The sequence below is a fragment of the Temnothorax curvispinosus genome, unplaced genomic scaffold, assembly GCF_003070985.1.
Source record: "Temnothorax curvispinosus isolate PA1 unplaced genomic scaffold, ASM307098v1 QBEX01016011.1, whole genome shotgun sequence".
NCBI classification, from domain to species: Eukaryota; Metazoa; Arthropoda; class Insecta; order Hymenoptera; family Formicidae; genus Temnothorax; species Temnothorax curvispinosus.
The window spans coordinates 66123-89806 of NW_020225791.1; the positions used below are offsets into that span (position 1 = coordinate 66123).

General features: G+C 39.8%; 1 protein-coding gene across 6 annotated transcripts; it reads left to right on the plus strand.

The window, feature by feature from the left end:
* Positions 1–246: 246 nt before the first annotated feature.
* LOC112466222 (lethal(2) giant larvae protein homolog 1) lies at positions 247–23665 on the plus strand. Of its 6 annotated transcripts, none has more exons than XM_025034187.1 (16): positions 247–1128; positions 10143–10240; positions 13508–13598; positions 15228–15469; positions 15804–15942; positions 16558–16772; positions 17032–17320; positions 17390–18149; positions 18401–18557; positions 18625–18764; positions 18835–19351; positions 19441–19721; positions 20145–20280; positions 20523–20740; positions 21145–21227; positions 21548–23665. In XM_025034187.1, the coding sequence occupies exons 1-16, from the start codon at positions 1045–1047 to the stop codon at positions 21653–21655; spliced, it is 3558 nt and encodes a 1185-aa protein (XP_024889955.1). In that variant the 5' UTR covers positions 247–1044; the 3' UTR covers positions 21656–23665. The 6 variants fall into 6 exon arrangements, with proteins under 6 accessions (XP_024889955.1, XP_024889956.1, XP_024889958.1 ...); XM_025034188.1 differs by having other exon boundaries at positions 20541–20740; XM_025034190.1 differs by having other exon boundaries at positions 248–1128; positions 16585–16772.
* The last annotated feature ends 19 nt before the right edge of the window (positions 23666–23684 follow it).

A 23684-nucleotide genomic window follows, 5' to 3' on the forward strand; every position in this document is an offset into this window, starting at 1 on the left:
CGGTCTCGACGATTCCCTCGGTTGGTATCGTTGGCATTGTTGGCAATGGCCGCCGGTCCGTCGGCGCTGGTCGGCGCGCCGCGCGAATCGAGAATTCGAGAGCCGATCGAGGTCATTGTTCGTTCGGGTGCGTCCGCCGGCGGGGCGCCGAGCGCGGCCGAGGACGGCCGAGGGCTTCCGAGCGAAACTTGTGGCAGCGCGCGGCGGTGGGAGGTGGGAGAGTCGACGCCGACGGTGCGAGAGAGAGGGACGTGTGGTAGAGTGATCGAGCGCGCGCGCGCCTGCGTTGCCTGCCGTTAGCGTTTTCGTTTTCGATGGTGTTCTGGCCTGGCGTTCCGTCGCGCGTACCGCACACCGCACGTTCTCGGCCGGCGCCGCGCGTGAATCCCGGGCGTCGCCCCGTAGTATCCGGACCGTGTGACGTGTGATCCCCCGTGGGAGGGTACAGCCAGCGCGCGTATTCCGCGAGCGGTGATAGACACGCGAGTCGGCTGTCGGCTGACACATCGCGCGATCCCCTCGAGCGCGACGAGGACGAGACCCGCCTGGGTTGTGTTGGGTTGTGTCGAGTGTGTGTCGCAAGCGCGCGCGCGGGAGAAGGAAGGAGCGCGAAGCGCGAGTGAGTGAGAGAGAGAGAGCGACGGGCGCGACGATCGGCGACGGCGGCGGGGTGGGAAACGGCCGGACGCGGGTGGATAATACCGAAGGAGACAAGGGACAGTGACGTGCGCGGGCGCGCGCGTCCACCGTGAACGTAGCCGTGGAACGTGGAACGGGCGGTAAATAACGCGGCGTCGTGACCGCGCGCGGACGTGATCCAGCGCGACGTTCATTCAAGAATGCGTTAATTACGCGCGGCCGCCGGTTAAAACGTGCGTGTCCGTAGTCCGTACCTGCGTGTGACGTGCGACCAGCGATTAACCCTCGCGTGGTGTTCGCGGGAAAGAGAGAGAAAAAGCGCGAGCGAGCGAGAGAGAGCGACGAAGAGGGAGCGAAAGAGCGAAGAACATACAACGCGCTGAGCTGGGCTAACGGCGAGTCGAGATGCTCAAGTTCATCAGGGGGAAGGGCCAGCAGCCCACGGCCGAGCGGCAGAAGCTGCAGAAGGACCTCTTCGCTTTTCGAAAGGTGAGCGAGAGAGAAAGACGGACACTCGTACCCGGCGAGACGGTTCTCGCCCACACCCGGCGCGAAACACGCCGCGAATGGGCGCAGAAACGAGCGTCGGGGGCGATGTTGCCAGGCCAATCTGATCAAAATGATTCGACTCGCTCGTCCGAGAAAGAGAGAGAGAGAAGAGGGGCTTGGAACGAATCACTTTGTAGGACTTTCGTGTGTCTCCTTGGGAAAAGCGCGTTGCTCCTGCAATCCTACCGGAAGGCGCGGGAAGCCACGTGCGCCCGTCCGAAATGCATGCGTTGCTCGCAAGGAAAATTCATTTTCGATTTTCATATTGACGAGACTTTTCCTGTTCTCTCTCGATACTTTCCTCGACGAGTTTCACTCTGCGGAGCCTTGAGACGCGACATGAGGACCTTCACCGAGCGATAAATTGACCGTTGGTCTGTGTCAGTCGAAAAGAAATAATTCTCAGGTATTTCTGTTCCTCTCTCTCTCTCTCAAACTATCTCTAAGCTGTAACTAATTTTTACACACGTGTATACCATCCTGACTTTTCTCGGCATTAAAACATGCGCTGCTTTCTTTCAGTGGGACGTTATTAAATTCTGTGATGTGAAAGTTAAAAATTACAGAGCAAAACTGTACCTGTTGAATGGTGACACTGTTCAATAAAAAAATCACTTTTTTCGAGCACAAGAATGAGAATCGTTCTCCCTGTAGTTTTTTGGACGTTGAATACGATCCCGTTTACCAAATTGCTCTGTCATGTCACAAATTTGATAAATTTGCAAAGTTACAAAAAAAAAGGATTAATGTATTTTGGCATATTATAACTATGTGTGACGTGTTAGAGAAGTTTTATTGCAATCAGAATTAAGTATGTTGTTAGGATCTTTAGTCCTTAAAAAGAATTTATTGTGTTGATTATGATTAAAAAGATATTAATGGTTAACGTTAACGTAGTCTTGCGGATGTTAAAATTAAAAAGTGTTCTTCATACAATTTAAGTTGAATTTGTCAACTTTGACATTGGGATCAGCGTTCAAAAATTATGGGAAATTATTATTCTCGTTCTTATGCTTTTTTTGCTGAACAGTGTAAATCGGAAAATTATTAAAATTGAATAGCTGTTATTTTGTAGATGAAATGAATTGAACATCATTCCGTAGAAATCCATCATTTTTCCGCACACACACAGCGTATGTTATGCGCAAGAAGAATATACATTTTGTGAACATGAAAAGATAAAAAAAAAACTGATAATTCGGCTTTATGTGACTCACAAGTGACATAGTATATCCAGAAGATCGCATTGTCAGTCTGGACGGCCGTTTCCACGAGAGGAATTTACCTGGAATTCTTTGAAGGCGCGGTTACAGTTATTAACGTCAGAAAGTGCATATAATAGCTGTTCAAAAGCACCTAGAGATTACCCCAGCCCAGGAGTTCAGATGAGATTATCTTGAAAACATACATCAGCCGTGCAATCAGGTGGATTAATTCGTCCTTTTTTACAAGATTTACTTTTAAAAATTCATATACGTACATTTTTCTTGCGTCGTGTGTCAAAAACGAATTCTTTCCACGGTACATTCATTTCATTCGTTTCATTCTGCCCACTCGTTACAAAATAACAGTTATTTAATTTCAGCAACTTCCGATTGTCATCCTGCGTGCTTATGAGACTTGCGCAAGCGTTTGCTTTCCCGACGCAGTTTTTAGAGAAACAACGATTATGGAAATATGTAGGCGAAGAGAAGAGAATAAGGATTGCTCTTTCAACACATTCGTGAATCAAAGCGTTGCGTTGTGGCGAAAAGTTTCTGGCCGGCGGAAACAGCGACGAGTCTCTTCCCGCAGCAGACAGGTCCGAGCGATTCGTTTCGCCGGGTATATCAAGTTACCGTCTGTACCAATGGTATCTTTTTATCTGTCTGCCCGTGTGCCCTCCTCTTTTCCCTGCTCGTTGCTCATGCACACGCTGCAGCATAGTTTATTTACTCGGCTGCGTCTGCGGCGCAATAATTTTCACAATACGAGCACGCAGCTAGCGAGAAGATGCGTTTTCGCTCTCCGCGATTGGTTTAGAAGTTTAGATATACATCTTCAACTGACTCTCTCGGAACACTCCGCGATCGACTGGACCCTTTAGCACGCAGACTGTCGTAAACTATTTATTTATCAGCGATTATTCAGCGTTGTAATTAATTAACCGAGAAACACGAAATGCGCTACGAATTGAAAGAGTTACATCTTCACGTAATTTGGCTTCGGTTCTTAACAATATTGAGAGCAATCTACATTCGTTTATGTTGCAACATTCGATATCTTAATAACCGAGCCTGGAATTAAAATTAGATTCTAACGAGAGTCGCTTCAAATTTGAAAATATATAACGTTCTATTATTTACCTACGTTTTCCGAGGCTTCACGAACAGCTGTTTGTTTTCAATGACACTTCCGCCAACAGAAATTGACTGGATTTCACGGAGGATAACGCTAGAAGTTGATTTTCCGTCAATTCTAAGATATTTCGTACCGCATATAATGCGATTCGTATACCGATTTGTCGTACCGCATAATGAGGCTATTTCGTGTCTGTATTATTACATTTGTCTTGACGTGCTTGTTATAAGTCATCGCCGACAGATTGCGAATCAGGTCAAAATCTTAGCCAGACACGCGCGCTGCACTTATTCTTCTCCCGATATATAGTATGCATCTTTTTATGCAAAATTGCTCATTACTGTTTTGTTTCCTGATGTTAATGTGTTACGTACACGCGCACGGATAGAATATTTTGTCCCCCGCGAGGCAAAAGATTTGTTCATTAAAGACTCCGCTTTTCTTGCACGCAACAATTTCATTTTACATATTATGTAAACGTAGCATTATATAAAAGCGTCTTTAACTCTTTCTGCGCATACCCATCTCGCTATCTCGTCGAAAGTCGGAAATATACTCTGTGTCACTTCAATATCGATCATCTCGTCGAGATATAAACGTTCGAAATTCGGTGTTTTATGAGGTGTTCCAGCACAACGCGGGAGTGTATTTGCGAAAGCGGAGTAACGCGTCGTTACTCCGATAATGCCGCGAGCGTTTAATCACGCGCGAAAGTATTCGCGCTCACCCAGACGCTGCCCGTTAATTTGCGTTATTTATTCGCGAACACATCGCGCGCGATTCCGTTCGACCGCAGGTATTCCGTGCATCGATCGTAAACGGCCGCATGTTTCAGTGGGGGGGCTACGCTTCGAAGCCGACAGCGTATTATCTGACGTATCAGAACGTGTTTGCTTACTTACGAAATGCCATGAATTTCCATGGCAAGAATGCAGCTTCGAAAGACGTCGAGGAAAAAGTCCAATGACGTTACGATTGTTTTAAGCAGTGAAATAACTTTGTCGCAAATTTTTCTCTTGACCTTGCTGGATAGTTTATGTGTCTGCGTGCACGAGGGATTTCGATATTTGCCGAAATCAGACGTGTTCGGAATTTCATCGAATTGAGTAACAGAAATTTAAGACGATGACTCTCACCTATCTCGATACCGTACATTTTTTATCTGTATTTTATCTTGATGGTTAACAGCCGTGCTTGTCGTTTATCATTTGCTTTATAATTACATCTTTTAATCTTTTAATTTTGACGGTGTAGAAATTTCAATTTATTTTTAGAGATCAAAAGACCCATTTAATCAAATTTTCATACATTAAATCTCCATTGACAGAATTCATGTTAAAAACTGTCGAGAAAATTTTTTTTTTCTTTTGTTAGAACAATAAAGTGTTAGAAATGCCTGCATTATATTTATACATTATATTAATTAAGGACAATTATTATATTTTATTTCTAAGAATAAATTAGATAGAGTTTCATAATGTAGAACTGGTTTGAAAAACCAGTACTTTAAATGTTTTTTTTTTTATTGCAATAGAAATAATTATTAAATTACAATTCGTCTAAAAATAAAAGTTAAATATTTTTTAGAATGCTAGAATTTCTTCAATTTTAATCAAATTAGAGTAAAATTTGAAATTTCTCTCTTAAAAATCGCAATCGTCATATGGCACCAATCTCTGAGTTCCATTAAAAAACGTATAATTTTTTAACAAGAGGATTAATAAAAAGTTCGGTTGGACTCCCGAAGAATTTGCTCTACTTATTGTTAGCATGTTGCTTGTGGATAAAATATCTGACAATTGAAGGAACGGCCATTACTCAATACGTTGGTTAACGATGAAACAGACGGCATTTCGGCTGACAATAACCGTTCAAGTGTTACGAAGTCGCGGTCTCTTTGTTAAATGCGGCATTGCGCATTTTTCATTATGCCCCATTAGACGCGCGATCGAACAATCGTTCGACAAGAACGTGTTCCACAAGGTGCACGCATGCGAGAGCCCTCGCCAGCAGATAATTTCCTGCCGTTGGGTCTGTGCAATCTGCCAGGAAACGTCGAAACCTCTTATCAGTCGCGCAAGTGGCTGGGAACGGCTTTTTCGAGTGAATTGCGCGGAAATCAACAAGTCAATATTGCACCTGATCTGGAAAAAGATGTTACAAAACCATGATTATTGCGTTAGAATTTTCAAGTCCGAAGCGCTTCAAATTTAATTATTTTGCTAATGTAAAGAGAAGCTTTGAGATTTAACTATCGATAGATATGCGAGTCTGTAAAAATACGAAAATAACACGAATATTTTACAATATATAATCTTACGTTTAATAAACAACTTGACAAAAGTTTACTTCAGTGGCAATCTAGAAGGAATTATTTAAAATATTTAGATGGTTTATAAATAAAAATTTTAGTGAACGTAAAATCCCTTTTGATTCTAAATTATCGTTCGTCGACGCTACTTGTAAATGATAGGCAGCATTTTTAGTGTCTTTAAACGAGCGAAAAAGAATTATTGACGATTTCCGCTGTAAGGGCATTCCCAACGCATATGCGTCCGCCCGACGTGATGACGCTTAGTGCGTCGTGTGCATTATCGCGAAACCCTATAGCGATTTAATTCCCCGCGCTGTGGATTCTCGAAGAGGTTCCACGAAGTGTATGTAGTAATGCGCGAGAGTAAATTCGGGCGATGGCAAACCCAATCCCAAACGCGATTATCCAACTAAGCCGGTTGGCTCACCGTTATGCTCATTTTTTCATGAGGAAATATTTCATATGTTGGAAAATTTGTTGATTTTCTCATCTTGCACTCTTTAACCCTACACGTTAAAATTTGATATTCTCGGGACATTTGTCACAGCTCGTTATTCTTGTTGTAATAAAAATGCTAAAAAGATCAATAAATATGAGAATCTTTTAATTTTTTTATTAATGAGAAAAAATTTCACTCTTTTGTCGTTTATTTATCTTTTTTTAGGTTTTGCGACATTTTTTTTAGTGCAGATGCAACACTGACTTGCTGATTTCTACGTAATTCGATCGAAGAGTCGTTCCCAATCTTTGTGTGAAGTTTTAGAAATTTATTCTTCCACATTTGGATATTAAATATACTGAGTATCTTGTTATGTACACATTTTTTTAAATTTTATAATTACGAAGAAAACAGTCCGAGATACTGTTAACACGTCATATATCAATCAGTCTTATTTAACAAGTTAACGCGGCATGATTCTTAGAGCGCTCGGTATATCTTACCTAACGCTTAATTCCTCGATAGCTCGATGCCGAACGAGAAACTTCAATATATATCGCACAGATAGCAAGTGATCATATCGGCATTACGAGCAAACAAAATATATGATAAGACCCTCGGGACCTTCCCTTTTTTCGTATTTGCTTGGGTGCGTTCTCGTAACTGCATCATTGAATCGATATTATACTTGTGATAACTTCATTGAAAAAAAAAAAATCAATCCTCCGATACATAATTTTTCTGATTTAAGTAAACTTATATAAATATATATTTTTCAGTTGAAAAATGATTGAAGAGATTGGAACATGTTTCTTCGGTTGGAATTTGATGTAAACCAGTTTTCCACGATGGTTAATTGACTATTTAGTGCCGATGCGAAGCAAACACGGTTCAGTCACCTTGATACTTGTCTGGACGATTTTTTCCTCCCCGGTATATGCAAATGACTCGAACAGTTCGAAAATAGCGACGTGCGAGTATAGTGTCCATTTATCCGTGTATGTTTGCGCTATTTCAGGCGACAGAAAAGAAGGGAGAAACCGGCGAAAGAAGGTATAGATGAAAAGAAGAGGTCTCGTACCTCGTTTCGCGAGGAAGGGTGGAAGGGAGTTCGCCAATTTGCGTATCTCGCGCGCTCCGGATGCGACCGTGAACCGTAGCCCGTTCCACGTTGCAGTTCGTAAATAACTTGTCAATATCTCGCAACCGCGGTGCAAAGTTTTTATGCTTTTATCTGCATTAAAATACTTGATGACGGTTGATGATTCTTTTACCCTTTAATATATCGAAACGTCAAGAGTATACGTAATAAAAGTCGTAAAAATTAAATTTTAGAGTTTTCTCCAGATCTTAAGAAAGGTCAATTATTAGATTACCGCAGACGCGATGAATCCATTAATCGCAGGTGTCGCCAAGTACTGTTTACGAGACAAAATTAATTTAATGCATTTTCTTTACTCGCGCACCACGTACCGCGCTTGACTTGTATCGCCGTCTATTAATTTGTTGTCAATGCATTTTTTTTTTTTTTCCCCAAAATCAAGCGAGTCTGCGAATTTAACTTGAAAGAAATGGAAAGGAACGCACGCGCTTCTTTGTTGCACAGAATACCAGCGCAGTGTCTCGCTTTAAACTCTCGTTAGGATGTATCTCTCGTAAGGATCGTGTTTAGCACAACATGCAGGTACTGACACCTTTTCTCATGGAAATGGTGCTGGGAGCCAAGATCCGGGATCACCGGTTTTTTTTTTATCTCGACAGTTCAGGTCGATGTATCTTTATCGGCGGGCCGAAAACGAAATCTTCGACGAAATCTTCGTCGCCAAGATTTATCTTCATCAGTTCCGGATAGAAAAATCTTTCCTCTCTGTACATTTTTCTCGATTGACCGTCTATTTACGGCGGATTGCAGAAATCTTGACGCGTTGTCTATTGAGAAAATTCGCGGCGATGATGAGTTTTCCATCGTAATCTCAACTTGAACGAAATCTCTGTTGCATCGAAGACGTGAATAACGGATTTCTTTTGCAGATAGTTTATACATTCTGGTATAAATTTCCATTAGAATCTTGATTTGTGAAACTGTGTTTTTTCCCGTAATGAATAATGTGAAACTTTACGATATAAGTTTCTATGACGAAAATCTTCAAATTAAATAAATGTAAATAGCAGTGTTTATCTTGACTTTAATTTCAATTCTGAATTCTATAATTTTTTTAACGAATACTTTTTTGTAAAACATTTAGATTGCGATTCTCTTTCGCTTGAAAAAGAAAATTGTAGGCATTCTGTTACAAATTTCCCAACAAGTAATATTGAATATTCTATCGGCTTTGAATTAAGATTTTCAGAAAATATGAGTATACATGTATTCAAATGACTAACAGGATTCGTTAATTACATTTTTTGCATAATCGATTTACGGAAAGTCTTCCATCGTTTATGTCTATTAGTGCTTAATATACAGCTTCAAAACGCAATTTTTTTTATCCGAGGAAAATTCTCTCATCGTTATTCAATCGCTATAAATTTATACTAATTAATTATTCAAAATAGAATCATTGCGTCTCGAAGGATCGAGGATAATTTTAAACAAGGAAAAAATTGCTTTCCTGAAGGTTTCTCGACTTCATTTCAAGAATCACTTCGTGCACCTCTATATACAGTTAGATTTTAGAGAGAACGCATGGAGATTTTAGGTTTCCAGGACATACTTGCGTACATACGTCTCGCGATTCACGCGGGTGTTATAATTGACCGTGGGAAGAGACGGAAATAAATGAGCGTGGTCCACGGTGGAGTTTACCGGCATCGCGCAACAACAATATTTCATCGCCCGTGCGGATCTCTATTGCCGCTGCCGGCTGCTTTTCGAAGGCAGCTCGTAGTCGGACCGTATATCGCCTCTCGTATGCTGACGTACGCGCGCGTGTAGGTATGACCGGGCACGATAAGCCACGCTAGATTAACGGGCGCTGTCAAAATCTGACTCATCGCGGGAGTCGCGGCCGACTAACTCGTCGTAACTTTCACCTAAATCAACCATTTAATCGTGCCAAGACTCCTCAATTTCTAATTATGTTTAGAAGATGCTAAACAATTGAAAATAGGGGCGGAAGTGACTGAAGGCAGGCGAATTTTATTCGCGTTCTTGGAATTTTGGAAGAGAACAGGAACTCTGAAGTGATAACAAATCACATTGAATGTGGAAATTACTTCAAATTGATGTTCACTCGATTAATGCGTGGAGCAACTACTTTTCCTTCGAATTATTCTACTTTATTCCGTGATGATTAATCTTGCTTGATCATAATATTCATATATTTGATACACAAAACTGTTATAATTATTACAATAAATATGTAGTTAATTTGTAGATTAATATAAGCTTTGCGAATACATTTTGAAATGTGTTTTAATGCATTCCGATTTGAATGTCTATACAATAATATAATATAAATCAAGATAAGGAAATAATGTACGATATATTAGCGATGGGATAATATATATTATACAATGCACGCGTGTTTATAGATTTTCTCTAAGCTTATGACTAATGACAGTCATCTTTTGCTATCCTTTCATTATTTCTTCAATATCTGTTAAATTTATGTTATAAGTTTTAACATTTTTGTAACGTGATTATCACGTTTAGAAAATTTATTACACCGGTTATATCTACCACAAAATTTCTTTGGATGTATCTAACGAATACCTTTCTCACGTTATAAAATTGTTCTGATCTCAAGTGGTCAACACAATAAGCATCAACGAAGACAACTAGAAGCATAATTCTGTTTACGATGTCAGGAAATTGATCGAACTCAGCGTCGCTAATGGGTCCGCTCTTATTCGTTGCAGACGGTGCAGCATGGTTTCCCGAACAAGCCAACCGCTCTCGCCTGGGATCCGAGTCTGCGGCTGATGATCATCGGCACGGCATCCGGCGCCATCAAGGTGTATCCTTTTGCTTTTCTTGCCTCCCCGTCTCCGTCTACCTCGCTTTCTTCCCGTTTGGTATTTATAATCTGGTTCCCCGAGGCGCAACCGCCAGGACTCGATGACGCGCGTATCGATCTATTAATCCTCGAGAGGCTTCGTTCCTCAGGAAGAGAGAAAAGTAAGAGAGAAGTTCAAATAGCACGTGTCGCTTGTTGTAAAAATTGTTATACATTATCGTTGGAGGAATTTTTGTATTATATTACAGACGCGTTATATTTTATTTAATTTTATTTAAAAGAACGCTTTGAATTTTTTTAGTTACTTCAGTTAACTCACTAAACGGAAAATAAATATTCTCCGTGAAATGAAAAGCTATTACCGCCGTAAATATCAGGTTGGTTGTAAATACTTGTTATGACTTTTCGTATTGCCGCAATAGGAAAATCTGTTTCGTGGTGCCGCGAGCGATTGCTTAACAAAGGCTCTATAAATCACTTGCGGTATGTTTTACAAACCTACATTCTGCTCAGAGTGAGGCATTATTGAAGAAACATTAAATCACACTTAGAGCCCACGAAAGCGTTCGCGTGTAACAATCTCGCATTATGCGAACGCATTTGTTCCTAATTGAAGAATTCAATGCGGAATTCTCTCTAACTTACTTTCTTTAACAACTCGGGGGGGAAATCGGGGTCCAAATTTACATTTCTCAATTCTAATTTTACCAACTTCTCGGAGAACCGGGTTAGACAACTGTCGCGCTGAACTCGTCGATTAAGAGCAACCGCGTTTGCATAATGCAGGATTCAGTTGGCGATATCGATTGTTCGCGAAAATGCACATGCAGCGTTCGACTTCGTAAGACTGCTGGCCAATTTTATTACAAGTGTTTTTACAAGAGAACGCGATATTTCGCAATTATTTTACGCTAAGAAGGTCGGTAACTGTGAAGGATGAAAGATTGAAGTTTTTGACAATTTGACGATATTATAAGGTCAGCCCGAATTCGCTTCTGCAATACTTTTTGTTGCTCTCATTTCCCGACCTTGTCAACGCTTGCTTCATTTATATACACACACGCAGAAATTATTGATTTCAAAAATACTCAGTATCAACTAGAAGTTGCCACATTGTAGTTTGAATTTAGCGCCACACAATTTGCAGCTTTTCAAAGTAATATAAATATAAATAAAGCAAGCATGAATGTTTATTTTGTTTAATATAAATTTATATTCAATATAAATAGTTTATAAACAATATATTATATGTGACGAATTTTTATACGCTACAAGCTTATATTAAAAAAAATCAATTTTCTAAAAATCTGCACGCGATGAATTGTTCAAAATTACATGTTTTTAAGTATGTATTTGATTTTTACACAATTCTTGTTGTTTAGTTACTTCCTGTTATTAAAAGTTAGTGGCGGTCGTGGCGCAGAGAGATGTGCGCTGGTTAATGAGTCGAAGATCCGAGTTTCAAATCCAACCAAAAGTCGCCGGATTTTATTCGATCGTCACCTCTCGGAAGGTGTAATGGCAAACCCACTGAGAGTAGTGTCAGACTGAAATCGAGCAAAACGACTGTGATGAATATCGAAAACTGAGGGGATAAAAGTGAAGAAAGAAATTAGATTTTTTTACGCTGATAATGAGTCAAATCGAAAAGAGGTGAATCTCTTGGAGTTCTCGATATTTTTGCATATAATACTTTGCCCCGAAAAAATTTTTTTATTTGATACATAATACATACGTATTATGAAAAAACATTATGTAATATGTCTTTTAACAAGATGACTCATTAACATTAATCAACGCATTTGCACTAGTATCATATTATACGCGCAGAGCATTATTGCAAACAAACGATTAAAAATCAATTCTCTAATCAAACTCCATTATCGACGAAGCATAAACGTTGAAATCCAATCGTTGATTGATTTAGTACAATAGAAAGTAAAAAAAGAGCTACGTGAGAAAAATGACACATGATCTGAGAATTATCCTGTCGATTCGCGAAAATTTGTGAGTTTTTATCTCGTTCGTAGATATACTATTAAACGGGATGTTAGATCGTGGCGAAATAATCAACACGTCAGCGAGTCGGCAATTTAATGCCAGTTTAATACCGTAACCGCGCGTGCACTGTCGGCAGATGCTTCCAAGGACTACGTAATCACCAGATAATCGTTATTATTTCGCAATAGATATACGTATACACGATTATCTGGACGGCACACCTCGTCGTCGCGTCGGTGAAACCTTTGGCTGAGCGTAACGCGTTTTACAAGCGCCTACAACTATATTTGAACCTAATCACGAGCCTCTTGAATTCTTTCCGTAACTCGAAGCAGCTCGTACGGCGATACTTTATCTAGTTTTCCGTTTTTAGACTCGACAGCTTTCTACGAACCAGCAGGCTACGTATCGCTGGAATGGGCTCGGATTGATTAAAAGAAGAAAATGAGCACGAAATTTTTAACTAGAAATGACAATATTTGTAAGTTACACTATTGCGGTTGCAGAAAATATCGATCGAAAACCAAGAAGTAGGTGACATCTTGTGCTAAAGAGGGAATGCCACGCAACGCTAAAATTTCAAGTTGGCGAATGAAAAGTTTTTGTTGATAAATACGTATAAACATTAAAATAAGAAAGATGATTGGGTAAAAATTTTTTCGAACTCTGCAGATTTATTGTTTTTCAAACTTTGTGAATATTTTTTTAACAGACAGTTACGCAAATCAATCATTTTGTCAATAAAGATGCATCGAAGAGTTCAATATGAGTATAGTTCAACCGACTTTGATTAAGAATTAGAGAAAATTTATATAAATTTAATCTTTTAAGTTTTTTAATAGTAACTTGTTAAAGAGACGAGTCGAATCATTGTCGAGCCTTCTAATTGTAAGGAAATTGAGAATAAAAATAAAATCTAGGCTAATTCTTCAGCACTCATTCAAAGTAACTTGCCGATTATGCAACTGTCCATTGACATAACATCCCAATGGCATAATAAATTTGCGTCATTCATCGCGCGACTTACTATAGAATTCGCAAAGTGTGCGATAACATTTGCGTTTACGTATGTTCAACAGCTGTTTCTTCGAATGATGAATTTCTACTGTCAGCATGTTAAGTCGATTATTCCCAAATTCGAGATCCGAGGGTCTATTCTCTCGAACGCTGTGTGATACAGGTTGTTTCTCTATGTCGGTGTTTTACATATTTATACAATATTATGTAAACCCTTTTTTTCTTGGAATTCCTTAACTCAAGCACCAGTTTTGGAAGGCCAGGCGTAGAGTTCTATGGACAACATTCCGTCGAAAGCGGTGAGAATGCCGTCACGAAGATTGTCGCACTGCCCAATGAGGTAAGATTGATGTTTAATTACGATTACATTTACATTAAATAAGAACTATGATTTTCGGAATCGATTCTTTATCTCGTAATCGCCGCTTCTTTATTTACATCGGGAATTGAATAGTTAAATAAATTGTCTGAAAAAATTAGACTGTGTAAGATACAAGAATCTCGTTCATTGATCAGTTTTCAATGTGCATTCTCTTATTATTATAATATTTACCTGTATCATATCGTGCGCACCTCTTATATGTTTATGTTGAAATTATTTTTTGCATATGCGTTGTTTAGCGATTTGCGTAGAAAGGTGCTAACTTGCGGCAGTTTCGTTAAAATCGCAAGCATCGCGCCAACAGTAATGCGACACCGTGTTCCGCTTATACGGTTGCCAGCGGGTTGCATAATCCCGTGCGACACTCCACAATGTGTTCACGCACGCGTGTACTGATAAATAATACACGGGTGCAACGACATCGTGACGATGCGTCGCAATTAATGCGGAATGCAATTAAAGCCACGACGTAAAATGCGGGAAGAAAGACTTTCTTCGGGTTTCCGAGTTCAATTATCCATTTATCGCCAGACACGCGGGTAAACGTTCAGCCGATGTCATGATAGTGTCGATAAAATTATCTTAATATATTAGATTTAACACTAGGTTTTCTAATCGAGTATTTTTTTAAGTCTAAGTGGCTTGTTATAACTACGATGATAACTGTATTGTTATACGTCTAAGAGGCTTGTTACAATTATAAGATAATAAGGTGATGATTGATGAAGTAATTACATACGATATAAGAGTTATGGATCCGTAAGTGCGCAAAATTTGTATAAAATTATATGCGTGGATAACTTGCAATATATAATTTTTCATAATATTGTTTGAATCAGGCGTGGCTTTTAATTGAATCGCACTTTTGGTCTCACGATTGTACAACAGCATAAGCAGGAACGTTCGTTATCACGATAAGCGGTCCCAGGTAAATCTCGAGGCTGATAAGATAGCGCAGCTAGTCTATGATAGAGATCTAAAATATTACCTTTTATTCAATTTATAAATTCGACCTATTTATTTTGGCAAGATCTTTTAAAATTAACTTTGAACTGTTTCCAAATGCAGTAATAAAGAATTTTTATATTATATACAGAAAGGATGCTTACATTTAGAAAGTAAATCAGTAATTTCAAGTAAAAATTGAGTGCAAGTGAACTTATGTGATTTTACGTTTGCTTTGAATTTTCGCTTTGTGTATTGCGCGCAATAGTTGCAAAATCAGAAAGGTACGAGAGTTGAGGAGTCGTGAAAGATGGCGAGATTACGCGAGTATTTTCTCCGTGTAATAATAGTGATAGGAGAGGCCAGCAGCCGCTGTTGATCTCGTTGCGCGGCGTTTTTATTACTTCCGTTATGTCAAGGAACACACGCGAACTTTCTAAGATAAAAACCGTTGTTAAAACTTATATAAAATATTAAATGCAAGTATGTATGAAAGAGAATATAGTAGAAAGTTTGAAACATCTCTATTAAATAATGTTCTTGAAAATCAAATGAAAGATATTTTTGAGGATCCTTTGCTCTGTGGAATATAATACTTCTTCATTCCGACAGACATTTTATGATCTGTTTGGTAATTTGCAGGGTCGCGTGGTGTCCTTGTGCGATGACAATTCATTACATTTATGGGAGATTAATGAGAGTTCCGTGGTGGAAACGAAGACGTTGTCGTTGGAAGGGAAATTAAAGAAGATCTCGGCGATGTGCCTCGAATCCAGTGGGGAACATCTCTTGCTGGGAACGGAAGGAGGCAACATCTACTTGCTAAACTTGAAGACTTTCGTCACTCCGGAGAATATTATCTATCAAGATGTCGTGATGCAGAAGTAAATAATTACGTTATCTATCGTTATCTAATTTGACTTGAATTTTATTTTCTGTATTTTGGCCTAAATGCTATCAAGATTATGAAAAGTATTTCGCCTGTTTTATTACATTGTTAATCTTATAACAAGATTTTATTGTCGCAATTATACGGGATAACGGATAAACCATAAAATTCGATTATTCTGATTGTTACAAAAGCCAAAGAAACTTCGAAAAAAGCCATTTTATTTAAAAGAATGTAATAACTTTGGGTTTTGTACTGAAAATTATTTAAGACCAGAAAGAGAAGAGTTACTCTATGTCTAAAATCATTAATCTGTTTTTGTCGCACAGCGTCCCGGAAGACTACAAGATAAATCCAGGGGCGGTCGAAGCCATAGCCGAGCAGCCAGGGCATCCGGACAACATCTTGATCGGTTATAATCGAGGTTTGATGGTACTATGGAACAAAGCTACTCCGGGAGCTCAACAGGTAAGCCTTGTTTTCGTTACATCTCTACGTATACACGATTACACTTTGGCAAATGCAATAGTCATATGTTGTAACGCTTACATGCTTTTCGCAAAACAACACAGTTTGGGTCAATGTTTAATCCTGCTAGCCCATTCATTTTTAATACACTGATTAATCTTGAATTTAAATGAATTTTCATACTTTTTATATTTCTCAATGTTGCTATCAGATAAAAAAATCTCTATCTTATTTTATAAATACATATTTAAGAATGGAGGACTATAATGAATCCATGAAATTAGAAAAAGTTATATGCGAAAATTATTAAACTAAAGTTAAAAACTGTGTGCATTTTTTGACTAATTTTCTTATATAAAGAATCTTACATTAATATTTTTAATATAGATATATATTTTTACTCTGGAAAGTTCTTTCCCGAAAAATAAATTGAGAATATAATTAGTCTTAATCTAATAACTTTTATCATTCTGCCACAAAGCTACGCGGAGTCTTGAAAAATAATTGATTAAAATGGAAGCGAATGGAACAGCAGGGTTAAGAACGAATTGTGAGATGGTATCGCTTGTTCTGATTGTCGTTTGTGTCTTTGGTGGTCTTTGGTGGAACGCGCAGCTGATGGGTTTGTTTTCGCGTGCGCAGACCTTCGTCTCCACGCAACAGCTGGAATCGGTCCACTGGATCTCCGAGAATCGTTTTGTCTCATCGCACAATGACGGTTCCTACGCGTTTTGGAGTCCGGGTAGCGACGCCGTGCCGGAGCCTACGACACTTTACGGGCCGTTTCCGTGCAAGGCCGTTAACAAAATCCTCGTATATCCTACCGCTGAGTAAGTCACTTCAGGATTGTATAGTAGGGGAACGGGGGGAGGGGGGTAGCGCCGGACGTTATTGAAATTCAAGTATACCGCGTATCTATGGCCATTGTTTAAACATTCTGCATATGTCGAGATACGCAGAAGGGCATATTAGAATGTTTAAACAATGGCCATAGATACGTGGTATACTTGAATGTCGATAATGTCCGGGGCTACCCCCGTTCCCCTATCTTTCTTATTACTTCACGAATTCAACTGAGCTTTTCCGTAGACACGGCGAGCTCGTGCTATTCTCCGGTGGTATGCAACGCGCCAGTTATGGAGACCGACACACGATCACTGTCATGACCAAGGAGAAACATTTAGTTTTCGATTTCACGTCTAAGATCATCGACTTCTTCACCGTCTTCCCTAAGGAAGAGGAAGAGAACAATGAGAGCCCTGCCGGTCCGGAAGCGCTTATAGTGTTGGCCGAGGAAGAATTAGTAGCTATCGATTTGACCAACCCCGAATGGAAAATGATGGCTCTACCCTACCTAGTATCTCTCCATGCGAGTTCGGTGAGTATTCTGAAGTAAAAAGTAGCCAAATTGTGGAAGAAATCCGATATAAATTCTTTCATATCGTAGGTGACTTGTTCCCAACACGTGCCTAATGTACCCGAGGAACTTTGGGAAGCGATCGTGGCGGCCGGTAAAGCGCAGACCGAGCATCTTTATTCGGACAAATCATGGCCCATCGACGGCGGCCTCCTCCTCTGCCAGAAGCCGGCGCATCTTGACAAGCCTAGAAACAAAGAACTGCTACTTACTGGACACGAGGACGGTACCGTCAGATTCTGGAACGCGTCCGACGTCGCTCTGACCCCTTTGTACAAGTATAATTCGTCGATTCTGTTCACCGGCGAGCACTTGGACGTTCTCGAGCAACCCCCGGAGGACGACGAGGATGAGTGGCCGCCGTTCAAGAAGGTGGGAATCTTCGATCCGTATTCCGATGATCCACGACTTGCCGTGAAGAAGGTTCTTCTCTGCCCGTTATCCTCGACATTGGTAATCGCCGGCACAGCCGGACATATCATAACTGCTATTATCTCTGCGGAACCGACCAACAAGGAGATAAAGGCCGTAACAATGAACATCGTCAACGATCGCGACGGGTTCGTGTGGAAGGGTCACGATCATCTGCCGCCGAGAACGACGAGTATATCGTTCGCGGTCGGATTTCAACCTCAGAACCTCCTACAGCTGTACCCACCGGCCGCCGTCACGGCATTAGCGTTGCACAGCGAATGGGGATTACTTGCTGCCGGTACAGCGCACGGACTCGCGGTCTTTGATTACACCAGGTCGAAAGCCGTCAGTGTTAAATGCACGCTTAATCCAAATGGTATGTGAATGCTACAATAAAACGAGACAACTTTTTCAGCGGCTAATACAACTTTGATATCGATAGGAAATCTTTCGTTTCATAAGTTCTATTTTAAGTAACTTTCCACATGTAGTTCTAAAGATGAGAATAAAATCTAGAGAGTGAAAGATTTGAATACTTACGTGGATATTTAAAACATACACTTCTATTTAAAGTTACTTTGTTGTATCAATATCGTAAATGAAAATGGCTGTTTTAATGTTTTACAGATCTTTCTGGTGCAGGCGACACTCCTATCTCCCGGCGAAAATCTTTCAAAAAATCCCTTAGGGAATCTTTCAGGAGATTGAGAAAGGGACGTTCGCAACGTCGAGCAAACGCTAACAGTCCTACGCGGAATACCGCACCGGAGAAAAAGAAAGACAGGTGAGTTTAACAATTAGATCAAAAAGTACGAAGGAAGCAATGTGTAATTATTAAACTTTAATCCCAGCGTTGCCTCCTCGCCGAGTGGCGATCCATCACCAACAGAATTGAAACCAGTGGAGAGACAAGTGGAAGCGAGGCCTGTTGACGACGGTCTAGGCTCTATGGTTCGGTGTTTGTATTTCGCCAGAAGTTACATTATTAGCCGTTAGTATTTATTTTTGTAAATTGAATATTAAGGACAGGCTGCAGAAGTGACTTAAATATTTGTTTACAGTACAAAATACAACACCCACACTTTGGGCGGGCACCAACAACGGCACGGTTTACGTCTTCACGTTGGCCATACCGGCCGGTGTGAGGAGAACGGAGGAAGACGTCAACTGTACACTGGGTAAGGAGATCCAATTGAAACATCGTGCGCCAGTAATCGCGATCACGATCCTCGATGGATCCAGTGTACCGTTGCCGGAACCCTACGAGGCCGAAAAGGGCGTGACGCCCGGACCCGATATGACTTCCACGCACAGAGTTGTGATTGCCAGCGAGGAGCAGTTCAAGATTTTCAATCTTCCGTCCCTGAAGCCGTATTGCAAGTACAAATTGACCGCGCACGAGGGATCCAGAGTGCGAAAAACGGGTTTCGCCAAGTTCTCGTGTCTCGTCGAGCCAGCGGGAACTCACGAGGAAACTTGCTTGCTTTGCCTAACGAATCTTGGCGATTGCCTAATACTGAGTATACCAGAACTGAGAAGGCAGTTGAATGCCGCTGCGATCAAGAGAGAAGACATCAAGTCAGTATTTCTGTTTCTTTTTTCCTTTGTATCTCGTATCTTAATGTCGAACGTTTGCGAATTGACCATGTATGTCTTTCGTCTTTCAGTGGTATTTCTTCCTTAATATTTACGAAAGCCGGAGAAGCGCTGTATCTTCACTCGAGTTCAGAACTCCAACGAATTTCCCTGTCAACCGCGAAGATGACAAAGGCGTATTGCGCGCTTAATTTACCACCACACGCTAGATCGTACGTGGAAAATGCTAACGAGGTTGCACAGGAACAAGGCGTTGTCGAAGGCGTACCGGAAACCGAAGGGGAGACACAGGGAAGTCAACCACCGATAGCGGCGAACAGAATTATCACGGAAAATGGCGTAGTGGGTACCAGTGAGTATTAAAAACCTCCATATATCTTGACGTGAGTAATCTAAAGATTCTAAAGCAGCGATCGGATTTTTGGCTGTTTTTGAAGCAAAGCACGTTTTAATTATACATAATTATGTGACTTCTCAAGAAACGGCAAGGAAGGGACGAAAGTTTTAACTAAATCCGATTGCTGATCTAAAGAGACGAATACATTTTAACGTATTGCAACAGAATACATCACCGGCTTCTGTGCAAACCCGATTGTGTATATGTGTAACCGCTTGGCATACCTTGTATAACCCGCATATATATGTGTGGCTTACGTATTCCGCTCCTAATCGCAACTGAACCATTATTACCATTTGTGTCAATTAACGAGACAGTAGGGAATGTTCTTATTCGTAATAGTGCCGTTTAGTGTCGATGTGAACGCATGTCTTTTAGCTGGGGAGGAGGAATCTCCGAAGGAACCATCGCTGCGACCGGCTACCAGTAGTATAGATGTAAACGGGGAAGACGACCGTCAGGATTTAAGTTCTATCGGAGATATTACGATCGACAGTGTTAAAGATCATTTGCTGTAAGTTCAGTTGTAACGTTATCAGATATTTTATCTATTATATTATTTGCTTACGATCAGTTTTATTTTAATCGTGAGTTTAGTAAATCATAATTTTTAGTTAATATCACGTCACGTACATATCTATATATTTAATTTGTGCAAATCATATTTTTTACTACGTGGCTTGATAATTTATTTTGCCGCTATGTTAATTTTATTGATTAACTAGCAATTCGATGTACATGCCATTTTTTTGGCAGTAACAGTCCACTTTTCAGAAACGCGACGTCTTCCGAAGATCTCCACAATCGTTTGGCAGGACTTAAGATGGAGGTGACTTCACGTACTTCCGAGGTATCCACTCAAAATCAGTCGCTGGTGGTGAAAACGACCACCGTGGTTTCGCAAACCACGAATAGCACGACCGCTAATGGCGAGGTCGAGATGAGTCAGGCGAACGAAACGCAACACGTAAACAGTGAGTGAAATCGCAATCGATCTAGACCTGTGAAATGACTATTATGCAATTTAGATCTACCATCTGATCATTGGACTGTCAGATTGACGTTTCGTAAAGAGATTAATCTTTAAGTGCACTTGCAATATTTTTTTTTTACACAAACGATTTAATTGCGTCAGTAATCGAGTATTTTTTAGGTCAACATATTTCACTGATTTTTCAGGATCACTAATCGACAGACTCGACGGATTACGATTCACACCGTTACTTTACATTGTATAGTTAATCTACATTTCGTCTTTGTCCACCGACGCGCTTTCGATAATTTTCGTTTCATTTCTTCCGTCCTTACATTATTTGCATTCATTATATTCTTTCTTTTATCATTGTTTTTTGTTTGTGGCGTTTGTTTTATTGCGTAGGCACTACGGTAGAGCGAGAGATACGCAGTGGTATCGAGACAACAACGACACACGCTACCATCACTCTGCCCCCGAATGTCGAGGTCAGCAAACGGCACTGAATATAATTATAATTAATTGGTGTCGGCCGTTACACCTCGATATATCAGTCTAATGTTAATGCTCCTTAATACCTTGTCGTGCGTCATTAGTCAATTGATCTTCCGCTACTAAATGCACTAGCTTTCCATTCATTTATTTTTGTTAATTAATTCCTCGCTCCTCCCTTCATGCGATATTCATTAACAAACTGACTAACAACATTAAAATGAATGTAAAACGTTTAATTACTAACCGAGTCCTTTTCTACTAAGAGACGTCAGAGATGTCTATCGAGCGATAAATAAATGTTTAAATATTTCAGATTAATGCCGCGGATTTGGCCAATTTGGAGGTCACTACGACTACAGTGACCACTACTACAGAAAGGTCCAAGGCGCCGTTGGCTAGGCCTGAGGAGGTCGGATCATAGGCCTGTTCCATATCGTTTCTCCATGCTGACCATGCATCGATTTCGCGCTCCATTTACAGAGCCATCAATAATTAGTTACTCTTACCGAATAAACGTGTACACAGCGGCGACATAGATAGGATTTATATATCATAGATTTTTTAAGAAATCTAGATTTCTAACTCAGCATTTCAGCGACAATCACTTGCATCGCGCGAGCGACGAGTGATCAATTTTTAATACAAACTACGCATTTCATTGACGTCTATATCATTGTATTCTATTCGAAAGTGTTCCAAATGGATAACTCTTTGAATTGACAGGGAATCAATGATTTTTAACGAAAATAGGCCTAGAAAATGTTTTATTTATCATGGTACGTCATGATATAAGAAATACAAATCCTCATTGTGCTTTTCTTTACAGAGGAAATTTTTATTAATTGATAAATCGAGATAAGGCAGTTTTATGGAAGAGTATCGTATCAAAATATCCAATTTTAGAATAAATTCAAACGATTTTGGTCACGAGGATTGATCTATCGTTTTACATGGCCAATTTTAAGTTGTTTATTAATTTAATGATGAATCTGGTGCATGTTGTATAATCAGCGTAATCGTAGACTTAAAAAAGGAAAAATTACTAGTTTACCGAGAGATAGGGAGAATGATGAAACATCACAAACCATGAATTATGGCAGCCTTAAATCTACCATTATTTTATATATTTTTAATTATAAAGACACGCGACATCCGCAGTATTTGAAACGTTTCGAGCATCTCGTTATAGCTTTTTCGCGAGCAGAAGTTTGGTGCGATATAGAGATGCTTCGAACAAAAAAAAAAACGTAGCTACTTAAGTAGAGTTATATATTTGACGGACAAAGCGAGGAGATTAAGCATGGCAAATTTGAGGGGAAAACATCTGTTGGCAGAGGGAGAACGCGTTGAAAAGTATATTTTTTATCAATGTTGCTTAATCGTTAAGTTTTCCTCTCTCTTTGCGTTATCGAGGAGTGCGCGTCACCGAATTTTCGAAAAAATCCTCGAATACTCGGGAGCGCTTAACGTATTACATAAATACCGACATAGTTACTTTATTGTTGCATTTATCTGCAGTCTTTTTTTCTAGACGGAATAGTCGCATGGATAATCTTCAGCGATGGGACTATTGTTGCTAGATGCGTTTCTTGATACTTTATCAATTTTTAGAGATATACTACATATATATATTATAGCTTTTTTTTCGCAGCAAATTGCTATGTTTCGTAGCTTGTCTTTTCGCGGGAGTACCGATTATATTGAATATCTTATAATTTTGATCTCAGTAGGATTGTCACGGGAATGATGATTCGTATTCCGGAAACTGCAGCTTTTCTTAACCACACACGTGCGTCGATAATCTCTTAATATCGTACAAAAATGAATCCGAAGTGCGAGAGACTGAATGGAAATGGGCCCTCCTACCGATTCGCATTAACTTACTTTCCTTTACACGAATAATACGAACGATCAAAATTTTAATTGCTGAATATTTTAACTTTAAATACACATATCAACGGTATCATCGATTATCCTTAGTGCGATAAGTTTTAATCTATATAGATAAGTTTTTTAACGTCCGCCTCTAAATCTTTTTATCGGCAAATCTATATTGAGTTTATCTTAATCTTTGAAGCATAATATATTGTCACATTTCGCACATGTGTGTTCGTTCGTGCTTGAAAAGAAAGAAAAGTGTATCTACGTGTTGAGATGGATTTTAATTTTTATCGCTAAGTGTAAAGTGCTATTTTTTAACGGTTCTTTATTTTATCAAATCGACGCCGAGCTTGCTGAGATACTTGCACTCGTAAACATTGTAAATTGTTTTTTACTTTGATAAAGTAATGTATAGTGTACACAGAATGAAATTGAAACACTGCCCCCGAAACTTTTTCCTATCCGACACTGTTAAATACCGATTGTAACATGTCATATACTGAATGCCTATTACGATGAAATATATAAGTAATTATTAATGTATTTTCTATTTCAAATCGTGCTATGTT